We start from the raw sequence: 11,510 nt of genomic DNA on the forward strand, positions 1-11,510 counted from the left end.
ATTCGAATTAGCCGTTACATGAAGAGTACCATGATGAAAATTATTTTCTCGCTTCAAATAATTTCCATAATTTTGTTTTGGCAATAAAAAACCTTCATTTTCTTTCTCAGTTAATCGTATGAAATAAATACGCAAACAACGCACTTTTTTTCTATAAATTTTCTGAATTTATTCCTCACAACCGCCTTCGGATGCGAGAATGAGCGTCTTTTGGTCATGGTTCAGCGATGCAATGCGCATTCGTGTAGGGCGTGTTTGGGACATTGGAACGGGGGTTAATAAATAATTTCAAAATTTACATCTTCTATAGATCACTATCAGCCTCATCAAGCGGCGCCGTAGGGCCACCATGATGACGGGGCTATTCACATTCACAAATTGCTAGACATCCTCTGACCATCATCGACAGCGTTGCTGATCATCCAGCAATGGCAGAACACGCGACTTTGCAATTCCCATCTAGTTGTTGCGCGCTCTCAGCACGTTCGACCGTGGGCTGAACACACCGACCTGGGCCGGTGAACGGTTCTCCTTGCCGGGGAACGGCGAAGCGATCAGCTTCTTGGGCGTCTTTGGACTGGCCGTGGCGGACAGGTACTTCACCGAACCGTTCAGCTTCTGTGGCGAATCGAAGGTGGAAAGCTGCTGCTGGAGGGTTTGGATCGTGTTTTCCTGCTTCTTGTTGAGCTCTTGTAGTTTGGCAATTTTCTGCAAGACGAAGAGAGAGAGAGATAAGCAAGTTCTAAGGAATAGTCATGCCGTAACTTACCGCTTTAAGCTGCTGTTGGTCCTTATTGCATTCCAGATTCTTCATCTTTTGCCGATTGTTTTGATTCTCCAGCAGTTCCGTATATTTATCCGACGTTTCTTTGGCAAATTCTTCCACTATGCGGAGCTTTTCTTCCGTTTCCTTTAGCTGGAATTAATGGAACATTCAAAGAACCGCAAATATTAGCAAACATCGCCTAAAACCGCAATTTTGATGTGCGGATTGCATACTTGAGGGGGCGCAACAACGTACCTTGTCGATAATTTCCGTGCCATTGTGCTGTTCGCTGCCACTCTCGATAATCTCCTGAATCGTACCGAGCGGGTCCTTATCCGACATCCCATCCTGCTCGAGCTGGTTGATGATGTTTTCGATCAGGAAGTTCGGCACCAACCGTTCATCCTCATCCGCCTCGTTGTGACTGTTGCACACCTGCTGCAGCTCCGGCGAAGGCTGTGGCACCCGGATCTCACCCTGATTGTACTTCTCGAACTGTTCACACCGGAACCGAATCGTCATGTTCTCCAGCTTAATGTTTTTGTTCTCGTTCTCCAGCTCGAAGATCTTCTTGTCCTTCGTGTCCAGCTCGATCCGTGCCAGTTCGATGCCGTTGGCAAATTCGTCCAGCAGTGCCTTCAAATCCTGAATGTACACTTCCCGCGCGTCGTACTTCTTCTTCAGCTCCTCGTACATCTCCAGATACCGGCCCATGCTCTGCTCCATACGCTCGTTGAACAGTTTGCCGATCTGGGACACGGTCAGTATGGCGTCCTCCTCCGAGTTCATCAGCTTCTCGAACACTTCATTCTTTTCGCGCATCTCCTTCTCCAGCAAGCTGGAAGACGCGTGCAGCGCACCCAGAACACGCTGATACTCGGTCACCTCCTCGCGCAGCTTGTTGTTGGCCGTTTCGATCTCCGTCTTGCTCCGCAGAACCTGCTCCAGCTCCGCCTTTAGCAACTCCACATCGCCGTCCGACTTCTTCAACCGTTCCATCAAGATATTGACCGTCGAGCGTGTGTTGTTCAGCGTCAGCTGATAGTTGTACTTCTCCGTCTTCAGCCGCGAACATTCCAGCGCCATATCGCGCACTTCCGTCTCCAGCTCGTCGCGCGACTTCGCGCCCGGTTCCAGCTCCACATGCAGCCGACGCTCCAGCTCCGCGATCTTGTTCTCATTGTCCTTGATCACCTCGTTCGAAGCCTCCCAAAGCGTGCGCAGATCGCGCTTCTCGAACTCACACTGCATGATCTCCGTTTCGGCAATCTTCTGACACTTGTCCAGCTGCTTCTGCCAGTGCATCTTCTCGCTGGCGAGCGCCGCCGAAATCGAACTCTGAATCGACAGTTCCAGCGCCTTCACGCGCTCCTCGTTCTGGATGTCCGCGATACGGATCTTCTCCTCCGCCTGCTCCCCGATCCGTTCGATCTCACGCTGATGTTCCTTCTCCAGCCGCTTGATCCGGTCCGAATGCTCCTTCACCAACTTCGACTTTTCCAACACAAAGATCGACTCACACTCCTTGACCTTCATCTCGTTCAGCTCCGCCATGGTGGCGAGCTGTGCCTCGTGCTTTTTGCACATCGCGCTCAGCTCCTGGCTGAACTCGTTCCGGATGTCGTTCCGCATGTCGTCCAGCTCGAACTGACGCTCGTTCAGCTCCTCCTGCATACCCGCCACGATCGCGTTCTTCTCCGCCAGCAGCGTCAGCAGCCGGGCGTTCTCCTGCTTCAGCTGATCGATCTCCCGGATCGTGTTGCGACCCTCCTCCACGTACCGCAGCATGTCCTCTTCGGCCTGCGCCTTCAGATACTTCACCTGCTCCTTCAGATCACGACCCTCGATCACGAGCTCGTTCAACCCGTCCTCCATCAGCTTGATCTCGTCCGTTTTCTTCTGCAGCTCCATATCGTGCGCTTCGAGGATCTCGCGAAGCGCCTCCATCTCCTCGTTCAGGAAGTGGTTCTCACCCTCGATCACGTCAAAGTCGTTCTGCAGCATCCTGTGCACTACGAGCAGCTCATCGTACCGGATCTCCAGCTCCGTCTTGGAGTCGTGCATTTCGCACAGCTGCCGTTCGTAGCTTTGGTGCAGATCGCGGATCTCCTGCTCGTACTGCTTCACCTTCTCCAGGCATCCCTCGGTAATGTGTTGCAACAGTTCGTCCGCCTTGCTGATGCTGGTTAGCTCTCGTTCTAGCAGCATGATTTGGTTATCCTTCTCCGCCACCACACTCATCCGCTCGAGCTCTGCGCGCTGATGTTCGGCCCGCAGTTCCAGCACCTTCGCCTTAAGCTGCTCATTCTCTTCCCGCGCTTTGCCGAGCGCTTCCTTGTTGACGTCGATCTTGTTGTAGAGCTGGACGATCGGTGGTACCTTGGCGCTACCGTCCGATGCTGGCTTTTCGGCCGACTGTTCAAGCGTGGTTGCGAGCCGGTTCGCTTTCTCCTCCTTGGAGGAAGCTTTCTTGGGCGTCAGGTCGGAGATGTGCTTAAACTTTAGGCGACGCGGTAGCGACGGGGTGCGGAACAGGCTCAGCGCGCTTTTGGTCGTTTTGATCGACTCCGCGTCCATGCTGCCACCGATCTTGCATTTGTCCTCCTTCTTGGAGGACTTCTTGGGGAGTTCCTTCTCCTTGGGTTCAGCGAACGCTGAAGGAGATGAAACGGCTGTTGGGGGAGGAGGAGAAGAACAAAAAGGAAACAGTTGTTGAATTATTATTTCTATTCAGGGCCGTCATCTTCAAACGTCCCCTGGACATCCCGCTGCGCATCTAACCCATCGTCCAAAGCACAGCAGCCATTCATAACATACTTGGGTGTCCCCTTTTTCCTTGAAACCCATCGCCTTACACCTCCTGCGCACGAGTCCTTATCTTGCTCCTTAACCGCGCGCGTCTGCTCGATGTTTGGACAGATGGTTTAATGTCACGCACCAGTAAGCAGCCGCCCATCTTGCGACACTTGGCAGACGCGGGTTCTTGTGCTTGGTAGCTTCCACCCGGGGTAAAAGCACAAATTGCAGCTTGCCTGTTTCATTGCTGGACGCAGGCGTCAACTCAAACAAAGAAAAAATCCATAATGTTCGCATAGTTCCTGCCTATTGTAAGCTACGAGAAAGGGCACGATTCGTCTCAGTGAATCGAACGTTAAAATTAAACTCTCGTAAGAAACGCATCGAAGGAGAAGAACAGAACCCCCACAACAACAAAAAATCTGATGTGCGTTAGCAAAACACTATTCTTACAATTGAACAACGCCCGACACTGTGACACCGGTTTCCCGTGGTAAGGAGAATGATTAATTAAAAACTCATACGAAAAGGCACAAGCAGAAGGCGTCAAGTCTTTCCTCTCAAAGTTCTCGTCCACTCGGCTTCATTAATCATACGCATGAGTGCACATCGAATGTGGCGTGACGGTGGCTGGCCGGTTCGTCACGAAAAGGTGTGCATTACCCATTTTTTTGAACTTGTTCGTTTGCTTACAAATTCGTCCCTTCCAGGATGAGGCGACGCAAGACGCAAAGCTTCTAAAAGGTGTGCCTAGCTCAGAAAGGGTCTTCAGACATGGGACAAAAAAAAATGGGACAGCTCCTTTCCGGAAATGCGGCCGAGGCTTCTAATTACTTATAATTACCCACTGCGCACGTGGTCCGTACGAATCCGTTTCCGTTAACGGTCAAATATCGTCTTGCGCTTGAAAGGTTACAAAGGGGGCGATATAAGCTTTTTAAAGGTTGGGGAGAATGATTTTCTGTTTTAGGAAAAATGTATGCCATAAAGCAAGTAATGTTGGAGAGATTGAACGAGATAGGAGTAGAATGCGCGTGCACGTTCAACTACGCACACGTGGCATGCGTGTGGAGTTTGAAATTCAACAGTTGCAGACCACGCACCTGCGCACCTTTTTTGGGGGATTTTGAACCCAGGAAAGGTTTCACGTAAAATCCAAATTCTCCCCCTACTTTATGGTGTTTCCCGAAGGCAAAGATTTCAAACCGTTCAAACCGTTTGCCCTCATCAAACATTCCTCCGCACACGGAAGATCCGTACATTTTCGCGGGAACTTGCAGTCAAGCACTTTCTCACGATTCTAGGCCAGGGGCATAGGGACCCCTATACCAGGCCAGCAGCATACGTAATCAAGCAGAGTTTCGTGACGTACCGAAATCCTACGGGAAGCGGACTTTACCTCGACTCTCCCGTCATGGTGACGGTTGTTGCTAGGGGAAAACTATTCATCCAAGAAGCGTTCCGTTGCCAAGGGGACGCAATTTTTCTCACGCAATATCCGGGCAAGCATTAAATGCGCGTTTAAGCGCACCGGAGGGTAACAGCGATCTTGAATGCATTAGAAATAGTGATGAGGATTCAAGAAGCGGGGACACTATGCAATAAGGACCCTTGCAGTAAGGAAAATCCAAGGCAAGAAAGCGATATTCGATGTAAGAAAGTAATGGTTAACAAAATCGGCACTTACCTGGCACATCGTTGAATCTCTTCAGCTTCGCCTTCGAGAACGACATTTTCAACATTTATATAGAGTTTTTGGGTGTAACGGGGGGGCGATGTAACAAAACGAAACAAAAAACAACAAAAACGCGAAAAAACGAACAAATTTCAAACAAAACGTTTCGATGTGCAGAGAAGCGTCCAGATGATATCTCTTCGGGTGGTCGGCAACTTAACAGTGGATTTGAGTGCGTTTCAAGGTACGTAAACGTGTGGCAAGAGCTAGCTGGGTGAACTATTGCTTTCTGGACATCTTTTGCAGTTTGTTGCGGTTCCGAACTGTGCTTCGGTTAGCTGGTTAAAGATTTCAAGCACACTCTTGTAACATGTAGCAGACTCACTTTCACGCTCACTTTCTTTGCGCTTCACATATTTTCGCACCTTTTTCCTACTAATATAACATTTCCCTGTATGTCCCTTTCCGTTTCATCAGTACACTTAACGCACAGAAACACCTCAAACAAGTCCGAAAGAAAAAAAAAAAGTGCGAACGTTTCGTGCAGTGAAACTTTTTGCCTAACCGACGCTAGCGATGCGCTCCTGACCGTGGTTCCGTTACGAATAAAATGTGTTGCGCCCTTCGAAGCAGATCAAACGGCAACGGTCGTCCGGTGCACCGGGCTCTGCGTGGAAGGGTCGGGTCCCTTCCACACGCACACAGCGATAAAGCGCGCCCGTATGTACAACGGATCACAGTAGGGTAGGGAACCCTTCCTTCCTGCACCGTGCACAGGCGGACAAGAAGCGAAAGAGGGAAGGAAACAATCGATAGCAAACGGTTCAGGACATCTTTTTCTTGGCGCGTGTCGTAAAGAAACCTTCTGCCGCACACATAGAGACTTTCAATTCAACTGCGTGCGTGTGTATGCCCGTTGGCGGGCTTTTAAGAGCCGTTAGGCAGGGAAACGTTTAAGCCACGGTAGCGCGACTTGAGGGACACGATTATGCTTGCCATCCGTAAATGAATTGTGAAGTTGTGTAAATCAATGATAAGAGGTGCCGGTACGTTCAAGTTTCCGTAGAGACATCTGCGTGAAGATCCTTAAAAATGAAATAGTTTGATAAAAAGAATTTTTTTTAATTGGAATAATAATATGAAGGAAAAAAAATTCTTGGAATAACTTTAGCACAATCAATATTAGCTCTACGAGAGCTCAAGTATAAGGGACATTTAAAATAATCTCTTGAGTTTAAGTCATTTAAGTCGTTCGTCTTTTTATACCACGATATGACGATGACGATGCTCAGGATCACCAACTCTACGCCAGTTAGATAGCAGCTTTGTCCTGGTTTAAAGATTCTATTGTTTTAAGATTTTTTAGACCTTGGTGATCAGTTGATCCTCCAGCTTGCTCACAGAGTGATCATCAGAGTGAAAGAGATCATCTAAGGTTTGCTCCAACAATTTTCGAGATCGCTGTTGTTATTCAGGGCAATTTAGAAGTCTTTCCTATCAACGACTATACTGAGTCATTATTTCGTTCAGGATTTTCAAGAATGTTTAGACGAAGACTCTTAGACCCATGAGCCATAGATGCGGAGCAATAAAGGTTCCAGCCCCCGGGATTTTATCCATCAACTTCGAGAATATCTTGCTATCGTACTTGAAGGTTAGGAGGCTAGAACCTGGCCCCAATTAAAGTAATAGATTTATCTCCAGAAGTGAAAAGATTTTAATGATCAAAGGCAAGAGCTGATTTTGAAGTCCCATCAACAGAACGATGGAGCATAGAGCCCTCTGGCATTCAGTTTTTCCTTCTGTAATTCTGGTTGGGGTTTGTTCAATTCTACTGGAAGGCCACAACCTTCCCCCCATAAGACGTTCTCGGCTGCCTCCAGAACAAAGAGCATGTTTGATAAGCACAATCTCCAACTTTTTCGCCCAGGAATCAAACTTCATTCCTCGACTAGGATCGCTAGGACATAGGGCTATCACATGAAACGTCCTTAAAATCAGTCTATTTCTTCGAAACGAACTACGAATATCCTCTAAGTTTGATAATTGAAATTGATTAGTGTAACCCCCAACTCTACCCTTATCAATCACCGCCACAAACGGTAAGATTTGATATTACGAAGGGGCAGTACGACGTGAGCACAAAAACCATATTGCACAAACATAAATCACATTCATTCAAGCTGCCTTTTCGATATCGTCTCCGTGCATTGCAATTGCACAGACGACGTTTGCCTTAGAAATCGTACATCTTAAGGTACGATTACAGCTGCAGCATACATTTTGGAGGGAAACGGCGTTTCCTTACCCGCCCGGAGGTCTTTCCCTATTTTGAGGAGGGACTCTCCCAGCCTTTCCCAGCGTGCTCTTAAAAGACGGCAGGAATCCAACCGCACACACACGCAGAGAGGAAAGCCATAGAAAGAAGTCGGTCTGTTATGTACTTCGTGCTGTACAATCAGCTGGTTTTTGCTGTTGTTGCTTGCATGCACGCAATTCTTTAAAACGGGTATCCTAGCTGCCCAACAAGGGGATGCGTAAAATGAGAAAATGGTACAAAGACGAATAGGAGAGCAGAAGAAACAAGATTGAAAGGGAAGGAGAAAGGAATTAAAGGAGCTAAACGGATGCCTGTCACACCGGATCACGAAGAACGAGCGAAAGAAGAAGGGAAAAGGATAAGAATGTAAGCGCTCTCCCAAAGAAACGGATGAAGGTTAAACATATCGCAAAAAGGAAGCTGGGAAGATGTGGCCGATTATTGGGATGCAAATTTGTGACCATCCGGCCGGGACCGTCCTGTCAACGGTTATGGTAATTTCTTGTGTCCCGCGTTTAAACTGAGACCGGTTTAAATGCCCAGACGGATCGGATCGGGCTGACCGATTCGCAGGACTCAAAAAGGATCGAAACCGTCTCGAAGGGGTAGTGTTGGTATTAGAAATATGGGCCCGGGTAGATTTGCACACTGTTTTTCTTTCTATCTTCTTTCCCTTTAATTCCCATAAACCCGATTTTGTGGTGAAACGAATACGAAGATCGATTTTCATACTTTGTTCAGTGGCAGCAGCTGAATAAGCTTATTGCACACGAGTTATTTTGTTTGAAATGCATCCTACTGTTTGTTAATAAATGGGAAAATGATTCATCTCAGATTCTGGTTTCTCTATTCAATGATCTCACAAATCGCAGATCCTAGAGCTCAACAGCATGAGCTCAAGGCTCCCGGGGACATAGATCTTCGCGGTCTGGGAGTCTCGGATCTCTACGGTTAGAGCCCAGATTCTAGAGTGCTTGTCGCAGTATTCGAAGCAGGGGCTGCATAGAACGTTTTTTGTCCCGATAGTCAAATACACTGCAGAGTTATGGACACTGTCTAAAACTGACTTAAATCTCTTAGCCGCGTTAGAGAGAAAAAATTCTCAGAAGGACCCGTTTTTGGAAAGTACTGAGTAGAATTGGTATGTCTTTTCGATAAGCCAATACGTAGCTGGGTCATGTCATGAGAAGGACACCCCACGAATGAGTCCAAAAAGTTCTGTGGAGTTGGGGACGTGGGAAGCCAAATTTGAGCGGGAATGATTAATTCGAGGCCAGAAAGGCCGAGATTGCGGATGACAGGCGACGACACTCGTTTGAAAGAGATTTAAAGGATTTCCGCGGAAGAGCCACAAACCAGTGATAGCGCAGGATGAGTAAATGAGCTGCTGAGCCGAGATAGCAGCCACGCAGCCACAGTATGAAAATGACAGTCCGGGAAGAGAAACATTTCTTTCATTTATCATTCTTCTTACCTATTGGAGTGCGCTATACGGAGTAATTGCTTATTTATTTATCTTCCAACTGTTTGTCCCTGCTGATGACGTGATCTTCGAACTTTACCATGTACGTTGTACCCTTGTGCCAGTGGGCGGATACCTGGCATGTCTGAAGCAGGAAGAAGAATAACAAGTATTAGTTATAATCATTTGAAAAGTCCAGCGAATGAGTCCAGAAGAGATTACTTACGAAACCACAGTTTGATAAAACCGCCTGCACAATGCCAGCCACAAACACGGCACAGTTCAGCGAACCCTTATCCTTCGGCACGCTTATGAACTTGTTGACCAGCGGTTCCTTTTCGATGATGTAGTAGGTGCACTCATCATCCGTAGCGTGTTCTAGCTTATCCGCTTCCTTGCCGAAGAGTGTCTACAAGCACCAACAAAATATATCATTAAGCTCCACTTGATCCGGTACGATCAGGCAGAAAGCCTTTTCTACCTTCCACAATGTAGTTTTAATAAACAGCAGCATGTTGATGAGCTTCGTTTCCCGTTTGGAATTTCGTTCGCGGACGAAATAAAGATCAATTATGCGACACCCTACATCCTTGCCCAGATCGTGCAACCTGCCAAAGAAGGGAAAGCATTATTCGACCCGCAGTAGCTAGCGAATTTCTGGGCCCAATCCTTACTTCGTCTGCAGATCGGGAATGGTGCTGACACGGCTTTGTGAATACTGAACCAGCTCGGAGAACAACAGGGCGTAGCAGCTCAACGACACTTCGCCCTTTCCGCGGCTTAGCGGCTTATCCAGGATGCTCGCTTTCGGGCGGGTGGAAAGATTAAGATTAATCTTTTCCATTTTGGTGGTCCGTGCAACCTGTTCTCGGCTGCTTGTTTTCCTTTTTCGCAAGCGATTTCAGTTTGTTTACATGTTTCGTGCCTCTAGCTGTCACCGGAACAGCTGCAAGAAAGCACTTTGGAAAGACGGCAGACGATTTGAAATTATTTGAATGCACACTCTAGAAATAAGAGATGATATTGTGGCATTACTAAATCATAACTATCAAATAAAATATAAACAAAATAATTAAAATGTCGAATAATACGTACAAGATTCCCACTGCACTGCAGAAATGCAGCGATGAAATATTTCAACCCAACCAACTGTCACGCAAACGTCATACGTCTGATCAAACGTCTGATCCCGTTTGACATTCGAAAATCCAAAACATCACAACATAAATATTACCACGCTTTTGCGGTGTGCGAGTACCACGGCAAAGTGTCGCAATTACGTTTCACCATGCGGCGGACCACGATAGCAAAGTGTACGAAATTTTCCGCCGATGAGCTGCAGAAATCGCTCTCCGATCCGCTCTCGTGCGTGGCCGCAGTGCAGCTGAACGAGATCCTTGGCCTGCGGCCCCGTGACTGCGAGCACATTATCAAGGGTGTACGGCGCTGCGTGACGGACAAGATCGGCCGGTACCACGCGAAGGTGAACGGGATCGTGCTGGGGTATGCGAAAATACGCATCGACAACGCACTGTCCGCGCTGCGGCTGGACAGCCCGTTTCTGCACGTACGGGCCACGATCGATTACTACGTGTTTCAGCCGCGGATCGGTTCAACGCTGCGCGGTACGGTAAACTACGTCTCGAAGAAGTTTGTCAGTGCCATGATCTACCGGGTGTTTAACGTAACGGTCAAGCTGGGCAAGCAGACGGTGACGACGGGATCGGACATAACGTTCATCGTCAAGTCGTGCGACATGAAGAGCGAAATACCGGTGATCGAGGGTGAGCTCGTGCTGAACGACACACTACCGCCGGTGAACGTCAAGCAAGAACCGGACAGCAATGAAGAGGAAGAAGTACAGGACCAGCCGGACCACAACAATAGTAGCGCAAGCAAAGCGAAGAAAGCGAAAAAGCAAAAGGTAGCGGAAAAGGAAACCCCGATAAGGAGGAATAGCGTTGCCCCACCACTGGCTCAACCGGATGGTTCTACCGATTCATCCGACGATTCGGACGATTCGACCGACGAGAAGAGTCTGCTGATTAAGTCGCTGATCAATCAAATGTTTGGCGATCAGTTTACAAACGGCGACAGTAGTGGTAAGAAGCAGAAGAAAACACCGAAAAAGACGACCCCGGCACTGGAATCGTCGCCGACGGTGGTGGCTCGCGTTAAGCAGGAACCGATGTCGACGGATGAGGAGGAATCGGTGGATTCTGGCCACAGCACCAGTCAGTCGAACGAAACCATCCCAACGGCATCGTCGTCGTCGAAGAAGGTTCCGTCCAAGGGGACGGTGGAGAAAAAACGTAAGAAGATACGGTTCGATCCTAACGATACGATCACTTACATCAAAACGGAACCAACTGAAAGTAGAAAAAAGAAGAAAAGTGTTACTGAATAATAGAACGTTAAACGTGGGATTTACAACAAAAGCTAAGGGTTTTAGTTAACATAACAACATAAAATGGGAACAATATCACAACCC

At 48.0% G+C, this 11,510-nt stretch overlaps 3 protein-coding genes across 3 annotated transcripts; 1 reads left to right on the forward strand and 2 right to left on the reverse strand.

Annotated features, from left to right (window-relative positions):
- Positions 1-144: 144 nt before the first annotated feature.
- On the reverse strand, positions 145-6,231 carry LOC118503961 (interaptin). Its single transcript, XM_036037856.1, has 4 exons — positions 5,250-6,231; positions 1,022-3,438; positions 770-916; positions 145-708 (listed from the first exon to the last, which is right to left on the reverse strand). The coding sequence occupies exons 1-4, from the start codon at positions 5,302-5,304 to the stop codon at positions 460-462; spliced, it is 2,868 nt and encodes a 955-aa protein (XP_035893749.1). The 5' UTR covers positions 5,305-6,231; the 3' UTR covers positions 145-459.
- A 2,809-nt stretch (positions 6,232-9,040) lies between these two features.
- On the reverse strand, positions 9,041-9,983 carry LOC118503990 (trafficking protein particle complex subunit 5). Its single transcript, XM_036037939.1, has 4 exons — positions 9,694-9,983; positions 9,501-9,627; positions 9,246-9,428; positions 9,041-9,164 (listed from the first exon to the last, which is right to left on the reverse strand). Exons 1-4 carry the CDS (start codon positions 9,861-9,863, stop codon positions 9,066-9,068), a joined length of 579 nt encoding a protein of 192 aa, XP_035893832.1. The 5' UTR covers positions 9,864-9,983; the 3' UTR covers positions 9,041-9,065.
- A 237-nt stretch (positions 9,984-10,220) lies between these two features.
- On the forward strand, positions 10,221-11,457 carry LOC118503974 (probable DNA-directed RNA polymerase I subunit RPA43). The gene has a single exon (XM_036037909.1). The coding sequence runs from the start codon at positions 10,308-10,310 to the stop codon at positions 11,424-11,426; it is 1,119 nt and encodes a 372-aa protein (XP_035893802.1). The 5' UTR covers positions 10,221-10,307; the 3' UTR covers positions 11,427-11,457.
- The last annotated feature ends 53 nt before the right edge of the window (positions 11,458-11,510 follow it).

Source organism: Anopheles stephensi, chromosome 2, assembly GCF_013141755.1.
Source record: "Anopheles stephensi strain Indian chromosome 2, UCI_ANSTEP_V1.0, whole genome shotgun sequence".
Taxonomy (NCBI): Eukaryota; Metazoa; Arthropoda; class Insecta; order Diptera; family Culicidae; genus Anopheles; species Anopheles stephensi.